The sequence below is a fragment of the Tenrec ecaudatus genome, chromosome 8, assembly GCF_050624435.1.
Source record: "Tenrec ecaudatus isolate mTenEca1 chromosome 8, mTenEca1.hap1, whole genome shotgun sequence".
Lineage (NCBI taxonomy): Eukaryota > Metazoa > Chordata > Mammalia > Afrosoricida > Tenrecidae > Tenrec > Tenrec ecaudatus.
The window spans coordinates 123,167,428-123,186,943 of NC_134537.1; the positions used below are offsets into that span (position 1 = coordinate 123,167,428).

Here is a 19,516-nt window from a genome sequence, read left to right on the forward strand (position 1 = left end):
GCCCCCATAGACCCCGCCCCTGACTGGTGACGTCACTTCCGTGCTCATCTCCGCAGCTCGTGGCTGACGTCAGTGGGCTCGGTGAGTACCCCTGCTGGCCGCCGACCCCCGTGCTTCCCCTCCACGGCGGCGGGGGCGGCACGTGCAGCGCCCGAGCCCCGGGAAGGAGCTTGCCCGGTGAGGGCGCGCGATGCCAGCTGCGCGTGCGGTGGCGAAGGTGGTCGCTTGCTCGCGCCTCGGTCTCGCCTCCATCCGGAGGGTCACCGCCTGGACATCCCTGCGGACCTCCTCGCAGGGCTGCCCTGGGACGCGCGCGCCCTGTGCTCCCTCTTCTTGAACGTGCTTTGTGAACCTGGGACGCTTTGGTGTGGGTGTAGGTGTGTGGTTGTTTTTGCTTTTTCAATTTTTCAGAGAAGGCTTTGACTTGGGGAAAAAAGGAAGAGTTTCTTCAAATATCGATTCCCTTGGCTTCTGTAATGTCACGCTTTACTGGTCTCCCTCCAGCCACGATGCTCATGCTGGCCTCTTGCAACCCCATCTGAAATATTGACCTTCATCGGGCCCCGTGCTTTCTCTTGAACTTCTCTCTCTCCAGCTCTGATCTTTGTACTGAGCCTCAGAAAGATCTTTCTGAGTGCAGCCTGGGTGCTCCTTAGAAGTGAGGGCGGTGAGAATTGCTCTCACATCCTTGGGATCAGGAAAGGATGTTCTTGGAGAAGACGTGAGGGCCTGTGAAAAAGAGGAAGACACCCGATGAGCTGCCAACAGTGGGCTCAAGCAGCGAGGATGGTGAGCGCGGTGCAAGCGCAGGCACTATTTGGTTCTCATTTAGTGTGGCGCGAAGCCAGAGACCGTGTATTGGCACCTGCCCACAGCAACCTCCCCTTGGCTGTTTTCAGACTAAGCCGCGATGAAGCGGGCTCGTTTTCATGACCCCTCAATCCACCATGCCAATAACCTGGGAATCATCCTTGAGCCTTCGCTTGCTTCAACTCCCCAACACCCAGTCAATAATTAAGTTTCCTAGGCTTGCCTTCCAAGGATTTGTCTGACCTCTTTATCTTGCCTTCCTTGCCCATGGCACCATCCAATCTAACCACCTTTCATAGTTGGTAAGGTCTGGATTTTTCTGAGCAGCCTGGCTGGAATGGGCTCTTCCCTCACCATCCTAATCTTTGCATTGTCAGTACTTGCCCCTTGTGTTATTGTTGGGTGTCAATGAGTCGATTCTGACCCACAGTGGCCCTAGCACATCAGAAGGAAATACTGCTCGGTCCCTCCTTCGTCAGCCTCACCCTGGTTCCTATGCCCATTGTTGCAGCCATGATGTCAACCCGTCTCCTGAGGGCCTTCCTCTCTGGCTGCCCCTCTGCTTTAACAAACATGATGTCCTTCTCCAGGGGCTGGTCTCATGACGTGCTTGCCTCTAAGGAGCCCTCTGGCCGTACTTCTTCCAAGACAGATGCGTTTGCCCTTTTATCCGCCCTTGGTACTTTGTATGTTCTTCATCGCAGCAGTTCAAAGGTATTGATTCTTCTGTGGTCTTCCGTATTCAGTGTCCAACGTCCACATGCATAAGAGGCAATTGAAAATGCCAGGATTTGGATGAGGCATACTTTCGTCCTCAAAGTAACATCCTGGCTGGTCAACACTCTAAAGAGGTGTGTTTAAATATTATTTCTTCAGAGAGAATCTCAATTCAGAAGGCTTGGGAAATACACCAATTACAAGGATGGCTTTACTAAAGGAAAGACGCAAGGACAGGGCTAGTGCTTTCACGTGGCATCTCTTACCACAACCTTGTAAAGTTCTGTGTGTTCCGAGTTCTGCAGGCCAAGAGGGAGATGAATAATCAGCTAAACTGTGTCAAATCATGCAATGACAAAACTGCATTTAGCTGTGTGTGTCGGTGTAACATCTTCAGAATCTTTCGTTGTCAAGTATTTTTATTCAACTATATTTAATATAGTAATGTTATTCTCAAACAGTTTTATTATTGATAGCTATTTAGTTGGCATATATATGATATATATCTATAATATGATATATCTATATCCATCCTACTGGTGCAATAGTTAAGGAACCTGGCTGCTAGCCAAAAGGCCAGCAGTGTGAATCTACTAGCTATTTCTTGGGGGAAAGATGCATCTATCTGCTTTCATAAATATATATCTTTACCTTAGAGTTTATTTTTGTTGTCATTTAGCATTTACCTTTCACACTTAGCACGTGCCAGTCTTGATTCATTTATTTCAAAATCGAATTCTTACTGGGTAGTGTGAATCTTTAGCCTGTTTGGTATGTAATATTAATTTCCCAAAGTCAGTGACTTTAAACAATAGAAATGTTCTGTTATTTAGTTTTGGAACCTAAAATTCCAAATTCAAGGCCATGCTCTGTCCACATTAGAGGGACATCATCTGTGTTCTAGCTCCTGGTAGTCCTGGGCATGTCCTGGCATTCCTTGGCTTCAGTCTTCACTTGGTCCTCTCTTGCGGTTTGCATTTCTGTGCCTTTTCTCCAGTTATAAAAGTCACAGTCAGATTAGGTAGTACCTATTCTACTGTGGGCTAACTTCCACTGATTACAGCTTTCTAGATGCTTATCTGGAAATAAAAGTCATGTTCCTCAGTCCAAGGATTAAGAGTTTCAACATATCTTTCAGAAGGACTGTATAATCCATAACAGTCTACCCTCTAAAACACAGACTTGTCCTACATGTACCATACATTGACCTCATGTCACATCCCCAAAAGTCTCAACCTATTCCAGCATCAACTCTTAAGTCCCAAACCTCATCTTCTGAATCATCTCAATAGATTTAAGGGAGATGGAGCATGGTCTATCCTTGGGCAAAATTCTTCCTGTTTATGGACCTGTGAAACCTACAGTAAAAGTTATCTCCATACAAAATAAATGTTGGTATAGGCATAGGGTAACTAATCCCATCCTAAAAGTGGGAAATTGGAGAGAAAGAAGGAGTCCCAGGCCAAAAACAAGTACGAAGCCCAACAGAGAAAATTAAAACTTAATCTTAGAGGTTGAAAATAATCCCCTGTCTTCTGAGCTTCCTCTGGTGGTGTCCCTGTGTTCTCAACCCTGAGCGGAGGGAGGTCCCGGGCTTCTGGTCCACAGGGCATTTGTCCCACTGCTTCTTCCTTGACTCGAAGCCACACTTCTTGCCCTCACCAAGTCCTCCACCCCCAACCCATGCTGTCAGCCTCTGAACCCACACCAAAAAGCCAACCCACTCCAAATGAGTTCTTTTGACTCAGTGGCCCTATAGAATAGAGAACTGCTCCATATGGTTTCTAAGACTATAAATCCGTACAGGTGCAGCCAGCCTCACCTTTTTTTCCCTAGGAGCAGCTGGTGGCTTTAAACTGCTTTTAGCTAGCATCCCAATGCTTTGGGAAATACCCTTTCCTTTTCTTGAAGGACAATAGGTGTTTGGTGCTGAGTGGCTTCATCAGCCCACGTCCTGTCCACACAATCCTGGTAATCCTATAGCTTTACTTAATTTCATCCCATCTCTACCCCTGTTAGTCTAGTCTGGCAATATTTCTGCTGAGATATGGTTGATTTAATCCATAGGTCATGCATCGAATATCTTTAGTAAACAGTTACTCAGCCACCCACCTTTCCAGATCTTCAAATTCAGGTTTCTTTGGACCCAGTCCCTTTCTTTCCTCTTCTATCTTACTGTATCATTCCTGATATAGCCTCAAGTATTAACCAGGCTACATCGTACACAGCCTGTCTAGAAATTTCCCCAGTCAACATTCAAAGTCATCACAAGTTCTACTTGCCACAGAATATGCAAACATAATCAAGCCAAGTTTTTTGCCACCTTAGAATAAGGATCCCCTCCCCCTAGTGTTCAGGAACATGTTCAGCATTTCCTTTCACAGATTCTGCAGAAGCACTTTCAGTGTCACTGCAGAGGTGCACATTCTGGCATCGTTCTCTTTCGGACAATAGAAGCTTTCTCTGTAGCTCTCCTCACATCTTCTGAGAAGCACCTTTCGTGTCTCTCTTCTACCACCCGTCGTTCTGTCCATTGAAACCAGTCTAGTTGTTAACCCTTAGTGCCTCCAAACTCTTCCGGCTTACATTTCTCCAACCCAAAGCCACTTCCACATGTTTAGGTATTTATGACAGCAGCATTTTTTTTACCCCCAAGTCTGGCATAACAAAACACCACAAAAGGAATGGCTTTAAACAATAACAATGCATTGTTTTACCATTCTGGAGGTTAGGAGTTCATAGCGTGACCGCGCCATGCTTTCTGTGTATATGGTAGACTCAGAGAGTTCTCTTGTAGATTGGTGGGCATCTTCTTCCTCCATGTCTCTATGTGTCTGTTCTCGACAGCACTGAGATCGAATTAGTTCCCACCCCACCCCCACCCCCGTATTCTACTATGACCTAAGGTTACCTGTTGAATCTGTCGGGAGTGTGCCTCTGAATAGGGTCGTGTTCACAATGCTGTTTTTGCTTTACAAGTTGCAAGCATTTTCCTATGTCAGTAAATATTCCTTTGAAAGATGATGTTGCATGTCTAAATAATTATTCAGCCATCTGTGGATGACATTCAGGTTAACATCCTTATACCAGAATCCTTGTATGCCCTGTGGATTTCTTTAGATTAAATTTCCCAATGCATATCTACCAGGACAAAATTTATTAATATAAAGCTTTGGTTCTTATGGTCACATTTCCTGTGAAGAGCCCTGTCAGCGTATACCCTCCCCATCTGGAACACCTGAATGAAACCGTCAACTGTATGAAGACTAACCAGGTTAGCTGTGTGACCTCGTCACAGAAGATCCCATCATAGAGCTGACCGCACTAGGTTACACCACATCCTGGGGGGATCCTGACCCACCCAAGTTGACAGAAAACCTAACTCTCCCAGTGGTGATTCTCAGCCTTTTCATCTTAGAATCACCGGGTTCCCACGACTTTCAATATCCCTGCCACCCTTGCTAATTCGCCTATATTTCTGGAGATGCAGCTCACGTATAAGTATTTTACACGCCCCATGTGATTTCAATATGAAATGAAGGTTGAGAATCCCTGATTTAGAATGTAGGATTTTTTTTTCATTTTTGTTTGTTCTTTCCCCCAACCCCACCCCCCCACCCCCGCCTCCACCTCCCCAGTAAAGAATTAACTCTTGAAAACACTTTAAAAAGCTTACTTAATGCTGTCCTGAAACGTAAGTCCTGTTTCCATTTCTGTGAGGGCGAGTTTGCGTTGTTTGATGTGGTTTCATTTTGCCCAGGTGACTTCAGAGACTATGGAAATGCTCTTCAGAGTCAGAGGCGGCCTCGACCTGGCTTTTCAGCTACCAACGGCAACTGGTAGGTCTGTCAGGAAACTGTCCTCTTTGACTGGAAATTGGTGGTGAAATATGCTGAGATTGTCTCCATTATGCAAAGGAAACTGAGATTAAAGAAACTAAGGTAACATCGCTAGTAATTAGTGTAAGTGGAATTGTGACTTAAACGATTTGCCCAACAAACAGCACCACCAGATCATAATAAAAATTAGGAAAAGTCTACCTACCTTAAAAAAACAAACTAAAACTTTTCAGCCCTTTCCCAGAAAGTTTTCTCAATAAATACAAATATGCACAATAAATGCAATGTAAATAAAGTGCCCGGACTTAGATATCAACTTTCAGTTGTACATAACAACTCTGGGTCTTAGATAGCATGCATGCAAGGTTGCAGTGAGGAGGGTGCCCTGTGCTGGCTGGTGGTTCAAGTGCTTGGTTACTAACCAGAAGGGGAGCGGTTGACTGCACTAACCTCCTCACAGAAAGACGTGGCAGTTAGCTTCTGTAAAGATTGACGATGTTGGGACCTTATGGGACTGCTCTCCTCTGAGATGGTTTAGTCGTGAGTCAGAATCGACTCAGCTGCAATGGGCTTTGGGGGTTCTTACAGTGAGTACTGTAACACATGGGAAGAAAAGCCAACCGCTCACTCTTTGTTTCTGACTTGGGCTGCTTGCAGAAAAAGAGGTACCGGATATCAGAGGAGGAAGACAGAGCTCACTAGCGAGGTCTGCTTCACTTGAGATAGCAGTAGGCTATAAGTATAAAATGTTAGCCAGAATTTGGTTATTTGACTGAAAATCTGAACGCAAGGTCAGGCCTGTCTCAGGAGGACAGGCGCTAACACTGTGACAATAAGTGGGCGGCATAAACATGTCAGCACCGCACAGGACAGCGAGCCGGACGGTTTGGGTCCCACAGGAGCAGGAAGGGCAGCAGTGCAAGACAGAACATTCTTTGTGACCCGTCCTCCATCCTAAAAAAGTGGTCCTTATCTTGACCACATTCAAATTCCCACCTGCAGACAATTAAAGTCAGCCTGGGAGAAAGGCCTGGACTTTAGGAAGCTTTTTAGGTGATTCAAATGTACCATCACCATGAGACCCACTTTACACTTAAGACTAGTTGCTGTCGAGTCAAATCTGATTCTTGGGGACCCCATGGGCGTCAGAATAGCAGTGTACCCTATATGGTTTCAGTGGCTGATAGATTAGCTTGCCAGGCCTTTCTTTGAAGGTACCTCAGGGTAGGCTCAAATACCCATTCACCCTTTCACTTAGTAGCCAGGCAATTCGCTGCTCACACCACCCAGGGATTTCAAGAACCATTCACAAGAGCTAGATTTTTGCAGGCATATCTGGCTTATCAATAAGGTGTAGTTAATCCTTAAAATGTCACTTCCATGCACAAAGTCACGCACTTCGCAAATTGAGGTAAATGGAAACTGTACTTTGGTATATACTTTTTCCAAAGGATGAGGAGCCCTGGGCACATACTGGTGGATTACTGGTTGGGCTGGGGTCCACACTGTGGGCAGTTCCAAACCACCAGCAGCTCCGCTGGAGAACGATGGGCTTTCTGCTCCCACCAACAGTTACCGTCGCGGGAACCCACAGGGAGTCACGATGAGTCAACATTGAGTCTGTTTGGGTCAGTGAGTTTAATTGTTTCTAAAGTATAGGTAATTCAACAGTCAGTAGATAAAATATACGTTCAAACATAACTAAAGTCTGCATGAATATTTCAGCTAGTAATTAATATATGAGTATCTGAATTTATCTTCTGCCTTCATTGTATTCTTTCCCTTATATCAAACTCTCAACATTCAATGAAGGGGAATCATTAATGAGAAAATAGAGAAAGAAGATGCTCTATTCCTAATATTTCACAAATTTTTAGATAACTTTACCTAACAGTTCTTCAGGGTTAAAGAAAGCCAATCTCAGTATCATGTGCATTTTCTAGTGCAACTGAGAATCCTTAAATTCTCTTCTCTGAAATAGATGAAGATGTTTTGAAATCAGGTATTTGTAGGCAGACTTTATCTGCTACTAAGCCCCCGGGGATTATTTTCTAAGATATTGCAGTAATAGTTAAATACTTTATTAAGATTAAATAGGTTTGAGATATAATATTATAAGGCTAAGGCAAGTATTTACACACAGTTTTATTTTTCTCTATATTTTGTGTTGTAATTTTTACTTTGGAGAGATGAACATGTTTACTTACTTTTTAAAAGTAAATGAAATTGAAAAGCAAGCTCTGAAAATGAAACCAGACTAAAAGTAAATAACCTATTAAGCAGATAGCAATACACCACACGGAGAACAAAATTACTGTGACTTTAGAATGCAATTCCTTGTATAATTTAGTTATATTCCTGAAAGAACTAAGCAGAAGTGCACATTTCACACAGTCAGTAGCATTATTGCTGAGAGTAGTGGATATTTTGGAAGTAACCAGAGTCCTCAGAGAGTGCTAGAGGGGATGTAAAATGGTGCGGCTGGCTTTGGAGAGCCATTTGGCATTTCCGCAGAGACTTAGAGCAGTTACCATATGACCCAGTAACCCTGCCTCGAGGTATACAAGAGTAAGTGAAAAGGGACTGCTTACGAAGCTGCGGAAACCTCTATTAAGCAAAAATGCCAACATACGAAGCTCTTGTTCTCAGCATATCATCCATGTAGGTCTCTTCTTCGGAAGGTGGTGTTTCCATCTCTCCAGCCCTTCCCAGAGGCATCCTGTGCTCTGACTTCCACCACATCAAAATGGCAGTTTTGTTGTCCTCAAGGGACTGAAGTCATGTTCCTTTGCAGTGTTCTCTGAGTTTTGAGGTCAAAAATAAATCTGAAGGGACAAGAGCAATGCTGTAGAGTGAGCGGGGTAAGGTTTCCCAAGAAAATTCTCATAGGACATCCCCTGCTACCCTTGAAAAATGAGCAGGTGCATGGTTGTAGTGGGGGAGAGGGATCCCTTGGTGTGACTTTCTCTCCAGGGTAGTTTTCCATTTTCTTAAAACTTCATGCTAATAAGCCCCTGTGATCATCATCATCCTCTGAGAAAACATATTCAGATCACTCTTCTACAATGTCAAAAACATTCACCATAACCTTCTGAGGTGATCTGCCTTGAATTTCACTGACCCACAGATTCTCCTGAGCACCACTGTTCTGATTAGACCTCACCCTCTGGATAATATTGGTCAATCCAAGATGCTTCCCTGGTTAGGATTTGTTGCACAAAGTGGTCTCCTTTGGCTTAGAGGTCCTTAAGACAGCGGTTCTCAACCTATGGGTTGTGACCCTTTGGGGGTCAAACGACCCTTTCACAGGGGACTCCCGATGCATAACAGTAGTAAAATGACAGTGATGAAGTAGCTACAACAATAATTTGATGGTTGGGAAGTCACCACAGCATGAGGAACTGTATGAAAGGGTTGGGGCCTTAGGAAGGTTGCGAACCACTTGCCTTAAGAAATTGGTGAAAAAAATCAGCTCTTTGAGCTAGCTGATCTTTGTGCAGTGGTTTAGTATTCCTTTTGAAGTCCCGCTAACGTGATCAAGACAAGTTCTCATGTTACTGCAGCCATTGACTGATCACAAAGACATATTGAAATATGTTTTGTTTGAAATAAAGCTCATGCATGTATGAACTGGAAGCCTAGCGGCAATAATTTTTGACTTGCCCTTATATAACATAGAGAATGAAAGACATGTCCACTCAGAGACTTGTGCACCAATGTTTGTGGTAGAATTAGCACTGTAATAAAAAGTGAAAGAAGCAGACACAAACGGTCACACATTGTAGGATTCCATGCACATGAAAGGCCCAGAAACCCACAGAGACGGAAGTAAGTCGTGATTGCCGGAGGTAGGGGAGTGGGGGCTGGGAAAGGCACCTGTAGGTCTGCGTTTTCTTTTGAGCTAGATGAAAAGGTTCTGGAACCGCACAGTGGTGATGGTTGCATACTGAACACTACTGAATTGAACATTAAAGGTGAGTGTTATAGGCTGTGAATTAATTATATTGAAACAGTTAAAGGATGAAAAGGCAGAAAATTTGATACCTATTGAATATAGGGAGTGGCTATTTGGACGTCCGTGTTACTATTTCCTACTTTGTGTATATTTAAAAGCTTTCCTGTTGACAATTTTCCTTATCAGCTTCCACTTTAATCTTTTAATTTAGAAATGTTTATCAAGAAGGCACTAAGACACGTGTTGAGTGACCTGTCTGCCACGCTCTCTTCACACGCACTTGTGTTCAGAGTGTGCCACAGCTCGGTGTACATGTGGCCCAACAGCGCCATCAGCACCGTTCCCGGAGAGCTCAGCGATGCTTCCCCGTGTCAGAACCTGCTGCGCTTTATTCAGTGAGTATGTTTGAAGAGGGTGGGAAGTGGTTCCAAAGTGTCATTTCCTATTATAAACTTGTGTGTGTTGAAACTGTAGACTTGAACAGGAAGAAGACACAAAAAGAAAATTCATGAGAAAGAAAGAAAAAAAAGTACCAGATGCGGTGAGCCAATTAATTATGTATGTTCTTTATTGATAAAACTTGTAAATCCTTGAATTTGGGGCTGAGTGAGTTCTTACAGATTATTTAATCTAACCTTTTTGCTTTTACTAGTCAGAAAACTGAGGTCCAATAAGATTAAATGACTTGCCAAAGCTTTTATCTGTTTTACCATTTAACATATTTAAACTTGTCATATTATAATATCAACAATTTTTTTGGTTTGTTATCTTTACTGCCACACACCAAAAAACCACCTTTTTTTCCCCTTGGTACACTGTAGTTGATGCATTTATTTATTCTTAAATAAATAATTTGTGGATAAGCATAATCATTCTAAAATGGAACAAAGTAACACATTATGTGGTATAACATATTAACTATATCTTCACACTGTGCTTAGCTCGATTGATTTTGGGACCAGTATTACTGAGTACCTACAATGTGTCAAGATGTTGATACAAAATGTCCTCGAGGCAGGAAGTTGTAGGAGGTTAAATATGAGTAGATTGGTTTTTCCCAGGCTCTTGGAGAGAATGGGTGGGGGTGAGCTTGGAGAGGTGGACAGGGACCATTTCATCAGAGGCTGAAATGAACCCAGTAGCCCTGAGCAAAGACGCGCTGGACATAGGGGAGGGTTAGGGAATACAATGTCATTCGTTCACTTGGAGACCAGTCGGGTAGAGAGGGGGTGATGGCTTCTTGCTTGAGCAGAGAGAGGCTATTAGGAAGACATCACGAGATGCACAGATGAGTTGTTAAATGTGCACGTGTGGATAGAGGAAAGCACACTGGGCTGGGGAGAATGGCTTGAAAATGACAGTAGTTGACGCTGGACAGTTTTGGAAGATGGAATGACCCTCAGTACGGGTCTGCTTTCTCTCTGGTGATCAGCTTCACGGCAGGGATTGTTGGCAGGGATGTCGTAGAAGTGAGCTCTCTGCAGCGCAGCACACCAAAAGGCATGTGCGGTCAGGGTGTCCCTTCGTGTCGATGACATCATGTTGTCACATAGTTAACATGCTCTTAGCCAGCATGCTTCATGGTAACTGTGAACTATTCGCTCACAGTTAGGAAACGTCTTGGGAGAACATGCCTACACTGTTATGGGAGTGGAAAGTCTCATCTTTCTCCTGAGCAGTGGCTGGTGGTTTTGAACTGCTGACCTTGCAGTTAACAGCCTAATGTCTAACCCTACACCACCAGGGCTCTTGCCTGCACTGTTATAATACACACATACACACACACACACACACACACACACACACACACACACACACACACACACACACACACACACACACCCTTATCCTTCATTTCTGCCCACTTGTTTTAGCATCCACTGATAGTTTTTGCCAGACTCCAATATGAATCTGATGGCTACAAAGTGGTCTTGTTTCTAAGTCTTCACATTCTCTTCTATGTTTATTAGATGGCATCATACTGTGTGGAAGAGCTTTCCCTTTTCTCTATTACTTATTGTCTGCAAAGACGGACAGATTATTGTTTTATGAAGTGGATCATAGTCTCTTACTGTTGTATTCATCTGGAGGTTCACATTTCCTCACCAATGGGAGCGTCGTCAAGCAGCCTCTAGTGGCCTTTTGACTTTAATTGTGGTTTGGGCAAATTCGTTTTCCATTCAACCATTTTTGTACTTTTTTGTTTCATAACATTAATTGGAGTTCCCTAATTGCAGTTCCACATCCTCCCCAGATCCTCCATGTCCCTGCATCCTTCTTTCTTCCCACTTCCTGCTTCCTGAGCTTTGTTTCTGGGAACATTCTGGCATTGTATTGTGTAACACCTCCTTATTGTCTGGCACAAGATATTGCATATTCATCATGTACTTGTACTTTTCTTTTCCCAGCTCAGGCATCATGCATTTCTCCATGGAGTGTATACACAGACATACTGTACATATATACATGCACACACATAGCACATATACTCATTTATCTCTGTAAATCATACTTATGCCACCAATTCAACCCCACAGGTACCATAGTCCTTTCTGGGTCAGAAACCCGGCTCCCAGTATCCTCAATATTTTGCTACCTTTGTGCACTCGTACAGTACATAGACTATCAATTAATTGGCTCCACTATAAAAAGCGAACCTACTGGATAGAGTTCAAAATTTGTTTATAGTTCTTTATCCTTTTAGACCATAAAAATTTAGTCCAGATACTATGTTTAAAAGTTCCATGCTATTTCTTCTTTCCCCTGTTTCAATGATTGATTAATTCATGTTGTTCATTTTTCTTTTTTAAAATTCTGAATCTGCACACAAGTGCAGAATATAGTATAATGAACTGAAAACTGAAATGAGTTTCAACATTTATCAACACACGGGCAATCTTGTTTCACCCTTAATCCCCCTCACTCTCCTCCTGTCCCAAGAATCTTTTGAAGCAGAGATCATTTTTAAGTTAAGAATAGTTCTCTTAAGCAATTTACTGTAATATATACTTAAAATTTTCCTTGAAAGGTCTTTTAGAGCTACCCTTTACATTTTATGTCCATCATACTATAAATCGACTTCTACTGCTTATCTGTTCAGCACCAGATAGTAAATATAGACCTTATGCTGGAAATGTCGACCCCGCTGAGTGCCGTCACCCCTGTCATTGAAAGGGAAAGCGGAGGCCACCACTATGTGACTATGACCTTGCCAGTCGACGCAGTTGTGTCTGCGGCACCAGAGGAAACCTGGGGAAAGTAAGTACGTGATGGTACCGCTGCCCATCCCCCAGAGTACACGCAGACCATTTTAAATGATCACAGAGACTTAGCTGATTTGTTGCTGTTATCCTGTTTGCCAAGACTAACTTCTTGTTCTCTATCAAACTAAGAGCCATCCAATAAGGAAACTTTCACTTGGAGAAAGTTGGGTAGCGTGCTAACACCTAGACAGTGTTCCCTTTATCCACAGAAAGCAAATAACACCGTTTCCTTTCCTTTGCACGATTCAGATTTCCTTTAACATGCTGCTAAATCAAGTGTAACAAGGATTTACTGTCACGGGGATCTACCAGGGAGTCCTGGTGCTGCCTTGGGCTGGGCATCATCCAAGCCCACTCCACAGGAGAACAATGAGGCTGGCTCCTCCCGTAAAGATTCAGTCTTGAATAAGTCACTAAAATGTATCCGTCACTATCAGTCACAATCGACTTGAAGGCTGTGGGATTTTGTTTGGGGAGATGGGGGCAGGGGTTCAGCTCTGCACTGTCATTGCGCACAGCCTTTCCAGCTTATGTTAACATCGTGCTATGTTTTCCCCTCCCAGAGTTCGTAAGCTTCTCGTTGATGCCATTCACGGTCAACTAACTGATATGGAAAAATGCATTTTGAAATATATGAAAGGAACATCTATCGTGGTTCCTGAACCATTACACTTTCTACTGCCAGGGGCAAAAAGTCTCAGAACGATTTTGTATCCATCAGGAATTCCAGATGGCCAGCTGGAGGCCTACAGGAAGGTACAACCAATTCCATGTATTCACTGAAAAAGGACTGGCCAGCATACATTCTAATGATGCTTTTCTAAGAAATGGAGATTATTCTGAGGTTAATTTAGCTATCGTTCATTTAAACAATTATTCTTAGCCCCTGTGTTACATTTTGATTCCACATGCTCAATATAAATGTAATTTGTATATTCTTTGAAATGTCCATAGTTTTCCTGTGATGAAATTTATCAATGAAAATATACTAAATGTCTAGAACAGCTGATGATGACTAACAGATTTCTTTTCCTTTTCTTTTACTTCCAGATTTTTAAAGGACTAGATTACAGTTGGAGAAGGAACAAAAAATTTATTATAATTAATTAGAAGTTTGGCATTTTATTAGAGGAATTTTGACAGAAATATGGTCCGCATTCAAAGAAATGAAAGAATTTGGGGGGTGATGAGTTTGGGGGTACATATTTTTGCTATGTAGTCTTACCTAGCACCTACTAAATTATACAGCAAGATGTCTTCTTTGTATCTCTCTTTAAGAAGAGATGTGATATTTTATTCTCTATGCTTCTTTTTATGTGCTACATGAATTAACTGAGGCAAAATAGCGACATGAATTGACTGAGGCAAAATAGCGACATGAATTGATGAACCTGTTCAAACAACTAGAGATAGAGCAAAGAAGCTGCCAATCTTTTACACTGTTTTTACACAGTTGGGGAAATACTCATTTTAAAAATGTACACTAGGGCATCAAAAAGCTCATGGAAAAACTCCATTGTCTTTTCATTCTTCCACAGACTTTTTGAAGGTCCTCATATATACATTTTTATTTTCATGCCTTAATTACTAATTTTCTATCACTAATTTTTACTTTTTGATTTAACCACTATCCCTTAGATATGCTCAACACTCTAGACATGAGATTTTAAAATACTTCAATGTATCATTGTCACTTAAAAGGTATTCATTGAAAAGCTGTTTCAGTGTGTCATCGGCATATATTTTGGCAAATTATTAGATTAATTTTAAATTCTCCCTAACAAATTGTTTCCATTTTTCTGGGTTCTCTCACACTTTCTTTTCATGTATATACATAAGCAAAAATGAATCTTGTTGGTTTTTTAGTTTAAATATCACTGTCTTTGATCTTAGTGAATTAAATCATAAATATGTTTTGAAAAACCTTGTAACCATAGAGTTAATTCTCTGTCTTTTGTGCTTTTTGAGTTTACTTAGCAATTAACTAAAAATCTAAAACATTAACTTTTTTCTCTTCTTTTGATTCTGATTTTATTTTAGGAGTTACATGACCTCTTCAATCTGCCTCCTGACAGACCTTATTTCAAAAGGTGTAATACTTACCACTTTCCAGATGAACCATACAAAGATGGTCTCATTAGAAATCCACATACATTCCTTAATCCTCCTAACATAGAGTCTAGTATGGTGAGTTTAACGAATGATGTATGGAAGTCGGTTGATCATGGATGTCATTGTTTTTGTTGGTACCGGTGGAAGATTCGTAATCAATGAAACATAAGAGGAGACTGATAGAGGGTGAGGGTAGAGTTCTTAGGCTCTCTTAGGCATTCAGGAATGGGATTGAATATGCATGTAGCTGGGCCTCTGAGGAACCAAGGCAGCCCTGGACTGGCAGAGTTCTCAGTCTCTCTCACGAGCTCCTGGGTGCCGTGTTTGCTTTCTTCTAGATGTGTGTTTTTGGTCCGTAGTGCCTTTGCCTTATGCCTGCTTTCTCTTTCCTAGTGTAAGTAACGCTTTTCTAGTTTTCCTCACTGTGTGCATCACTTCAACGTCATTTCCTATTCCTCACTTCCTCGTTTGTGCTGCACCTCTCAATTCAAATTCCCAAGAACAACAAAGTTGGACTGACTGTCTTCTCACAGCATCCCACGTTTGTAGCCAAATCACCGCAGGCTCTGCTTCCACCGTCACAGGACTTTGCCTATTCTCTGTGTCACTCTCCCGCGCCCTCACACTTTCTAGAATGCATGTGATTGCACTTAGGTCCCACCTTGGCATTCCACCTGGATGATGCTATTTTAAAATCATTAACTTAATCACATAAGCAATTAAGGTACCAATCACAAATTCTGAAGTTTTAGACACAGGTATATTTCAGGAGGCCCTTTTCAGTCTACCAGAATGGTCTGGTTGTAAATTTTCTTGAATTTCTGTGCTTGAAAAGAAATTCTCTAATTGTTAGGTAAAAGTTCTGTATTCACCCATGACTCGTCTTCAGCTGATTTTAAAAAATAGTGATGGTAATACCAGTTTTTGAAGAAAAGACTTGTTTTCTTAGCTTGATATTATAAGAAAGAATTTATATGACACAAACCTCTGGCAGGGTCATCCCTGGTCCTTCATCCATGGCAGGTTTACAGGATTGCAGAAGCATTCGTCACATAACCCCTGGGGTGTGGTTCCTATCGCAGCTGCCTTTGAGTGGCCCCAGGAAGGGCAGCCCCTCCCCTGTGCTCGGTCTGCACCATCCTGTGCTGGGTCTGCACCATCCTGTGCTGGTTGCTAATTGGACTGTGTTCATTGGCCGGCTTTTGGAAGTGGATCCCAGGCCTCTTGTAGAGACCCTTTAATAATTTGCTTACTCGTGCCTTTACTCCTTCTTTCATCCATTAACTAGTCATTCAACAAACACTTCCTCAGCATTACCTGTGTCCTGGGCCCTGTAGAAGTTTGGGCCCGGAAATAAATGAAGGATGCCCTCATTGAGCTCAAATTGTGGGTATTGTGGATAGGCAGCTTTGTTAGTCTGGGTGGACTAGAGAAATCCATGGACACACATGTGTATAAGAAAGAGATTTATGTACAAGAGGAATGGAACATTGAGAAAACATGCTAGCCCAGTCCAGATCAAGTCCATAAGTCTGATATTAGCCCATATTGCCGATAACAATCTATAAAGTCCTGATTAGACTCATAAAACACATGCAGTGACGCTGAATGCAGAAGATCACAGGCCAGTGGGTAGAAAGTCTTTGGATTCAGTTGCATTGTAAGCATCTCAGTGCTGGCAGGGGTCTCTCTGTGGCTTCTCCCACTTCCGAGGTCTGGTTGCGTCCATGTGGCTTGTCTTCTGCAATGTCTCCCAGGGAGTCACAGAGAGAGAAAGAGGTGTCTTCCGCCTCCAAGGAGGAAGCCCCAGATTTCCCAGAATCCTCAGGAGCAGGCCATGCCCACACTGACGTCTCATTGGCTGTCTCCAGATTGACAGCCTAGACTCCACCCCTACACTCAATCCTTAAATTGATACCAGATTAGGTGACTGCCACAGCAGCTATTGAAAAAAAATAATAAACATGTCATATAGCGATAAGTGCTTTGAGACTTAATAAAATAATGCAGTATAGAGAGCGGTGGCCAGAGCATCGATGGGTGGTGAATGTGCCGTTTTTAGACTGGATGGCTAGGGAAGGCCACTAATATATGAACACAGACCCGAGTGAATTGAAGGACAAGCCATATACGTATTTGAAAAGTGTGTGTTCTAGGCAGAGAGAACTAACTTTAAGGCTCTGAAATCAGATACCCCTGCCACATTTCAACCTAAAGCAGAGTAAAACATCAGGGAAGATTAGGAGATGAAGTTGAGAGAGGGCTTGCCAGATTCAGGGCTTTGAACTTAATAAAATTTTAAAAACCAAGAAGGCATAATACCAAATCAGAATTCCACGAAGTCATTTTTATAATGCCAGTTCTTTCTGAGGTTATAAAGTTTCTGTATTTCTTCCCTTTGTATAGATATCTGTGGTCCAGGGCATATACAGTTACCATCATTATATGCAGGACCGAATGGATGACAATGGCTGGGGTTGTGCTTACCGATCTCTGCAGACGATCTGTTCTTGGTTCAAACACCAGGGCTACACTGAGAGAGCCATCCCAACACACAGAGAAATCCAGCAGGTATTGAATGCTCCACTGTCCATTGGCATCAATTTGACATTTCATTGGGCCCTTAAAAGAGAAAGGTTTTACACTGCTAATTAGGGGAAATGCCCTATTGTAATTTTTAATAACTGTCATATATGGGTTTTTTTTCTTTTTAAATACATAAAGGCTCTAGTCGATGCCGGTGACAAACCACCACTATTTGTTGGATCACGGCAATGGATTGGATCTATTGAGGTACAGTTGGTACTAAACCAATTGATTGGTATAACTTCAAAAATACTGTTTGTCAGGTAAGGACTCTTTAAGAAATTAGATCAAGCCTTGCAAATGAAGTTTGTAATTTTAACTTAAATAATACTCCTCTCCCATTTATTGATGTGGTTATGCTCCAAAGGCCCAACTGCTCTGTGAAATCCCTGAGAATCATCGTCCAGCCAAGTTGACACACAAGCTGAACCATAACAGCCCACTTTACTCTCATCTGCACCTTGGCGCTTGTTGCTGCCAGGCATATGCCATTAAGGCACAAAAGAGTCAGAGAGCAGGGTTTTCAAACTGTTCTTGTAAATGTGAACCACCTGGTAGCACAGTAGTTGATGGGTGAGTGGAAGGTGTAGAAAAATGAATTTTTTTCCTTCACTCGTTCCCTCCTCATTGCCTTGTAAATCAGATTTTAAAAAGTTAATGTTTCTGGTTAGCTTTTGGAAGACCCTTTTAGGTTATGAATAACCTAGACTCAATTTTATCCTAGGGAAAGGACAATTTGGAACTATATTAACTTTGAGTGGAGTTACAGAAAGTCAGTTTCTTTAATGCTCAAGTCATTCAAAAGTTGTGAAAGGAGAAAAATCAAATGCCGGGCAGTCACTGAAGTCTTTATTTAGCCCTTGCTCTTTCTCTTCCTAAGGTATCAGTAAACCAACAATGTGTGTGTAGAATGTATTTTATATGTTTCTAATATATGCTCATAATCCTAATATTAATAAATTATACTATATTAAATATATTTTCTATGACAAAAGTGAATCCAAATTTATGAACTTATTTTTTCAGATAACATTTTCTACCCAAAAAAAAATCAAAACATTTTCTACCATGACATCCTTTATACCTGTAGTGATTTTGTCCTCATGCACAACAAGTACATCTGGACTTGCGACTTGACAGTGGGAATTTACAGCTGAAATCAGTGCTGACAAACACATGATTAAGTAGTGAAGCATACCGTGAAGAAAAACTAAAAGTTTTGGCACGCATTAAAACAATAATTATTTGTTCCTTTTTAAACAAGATAGCCATGTTAGCACCATCTGGCACTTCCCCTTTTTTAAGAAGGGTTCCATCTGTCTCTTTCCGCTCCCTTCTTAAGTGTGGCAGCTGTACCAAGCCAGGTGCTGAGGAGGGTGCCTACTGATGGCGACGCCATTTGTCAGATAAAGGTTGTGCCCCTCTCAGTTCTCAGTGGCTGATTTTCTCAAAAGGAGAGGGCCAGGCCTTTCTTCCAGTTGCCTCTGAGTGGGCTCCATCCTCAGCCTTCCAGCCGGCAGCAGAGCATGTTAACTGTTTGCACTGCTCGGGGTCTCCTGAAATTGTATAGGACATGGATTTATATGGCCTGGCATTTTGCTATTTTTTTTTTCATTTTGCTATTTTCACATTAGCTTCTTGGATGGTCTCCCTTTTTGTCCTGAAATCTCCTCTGTCAGGTAGACAGGGCAGGTATTCTTGGTGTCAATTTAAAGATGAAGAAATTCAGAGTGCTCAGTCTGCAGCAAGAAGCTAAGATCCCAGGACTTGACATTCATTCCTCAGATAATTAAGGCTATCTTCCTACCCATAAACGCCCCTGGGCCCCAGCATGACTAATTCTATTCTCCTCTTAAAAACTCAGCACCACTTTATGCAATTCCAGAAGCAGAAAATTAGAGCTTTAGAAATATTTTTTAAATGGTGTTGCTTTCAATGGCGCATTCATTTCCCGCGGCTTATCGTTGAAGAGCTTTGGTGGTGTAGTGGGTGCATGCTGGGCTGCTCACTGCAAGCAGCTCGAAACCACCAGCTGTTCCTCCGGAGAACCCCCGCTTTTAACTCCCATAAGCTGATACCGTCTTAGACACCCACAGGGGCAGCTCTACCCTGTCCTGTAAGGTCCACATGAGTCAGCATCGACTCGATGGCAGTGAGTTTGGTTTGGGGTATTATTTAAATTTACATACATATGAATTTCACACAACAACAACCCAAAAAAGCAAAAAAGGTAA

General features: G+C 42.3%; 2 protein-coding genes across 3 annotated transcripts in view; one reads left to right on the forward strand and one right to left on the reverse strand.

Annotated features, from left to right (window-relative positions):
• Nucleotides 1-19,516, forward strand: part of UFSP2 (UFM1 specific peptidase 2) — a 26,355-nt gene continuing 6,839 nt past the window's right edge. The window contains exons 1-9 of one of the 2 annotated variants that reach the window (XM_075556814.1): nucleotides 1-81; nucleotides 5,288-5,366; nucleotides 9,533-9,716; nucleotides 9,796-9,862; nucleotides 12,422-12,579; nucleotides 13,148-13,340; nucleotides 14,625-14,771; nucleotides 17,103-17,267; nucleotides 17,421-17,545. In XM_075556814.1, coding sequence (XP_075412929.1) covers nucleotides 5,303-5,366; nucleotides 9,533-9,716; nucleotides 9,796-9,862; nucleotides 12,422-12,579; nucleotides 13,148-13,340; nucleotides 14,625-14,771; nucleotides 17,103-17,267; nucleotides 17,421-17,545 — 1,103 coding nt within the window. In that variant the 5' untranslated portion in view covers nucleotides 1-81; nucleotides 5,288-5,302. Of the gene's footprint in view, nucleotides 82-193; nucleotides 378-5,287; nucleotides 5,367-9,532; nucleotides 9,717-9,795; nucleotides 9,863-12,421; nucleotides 12,580-13,147; nucleotides 13,341-14,624; nucleotides 14,772-17,102; nucleotides 17,268-17,420; nucleotides 17,546-19,516 lie in introns of those variants that run through there. The other variant, XM_075556815.1, reaches the window with a different exon arrangement.
• The window catches only part of ANKRD37 (ankyrin repeat domain 37), a 14,630-nt gene continuing 11,322 nt past the window's right edge, over nucleotides 16,209-19,516 (reverse strand). Inside the window, exon 5 of the mRNA XM_075556820.1 lies at nucleotides 16,209-17,318. Within this exon, the coding sequence (XP_075412935.1) occupies nucleotides 17,309-17,318 (10 nt within the window). The 3' untranslated portion in view covers nucleotides 16,209-17,308. The remainder of the gene's footprint in view (nucleotides 17,319-19,516) is intronic.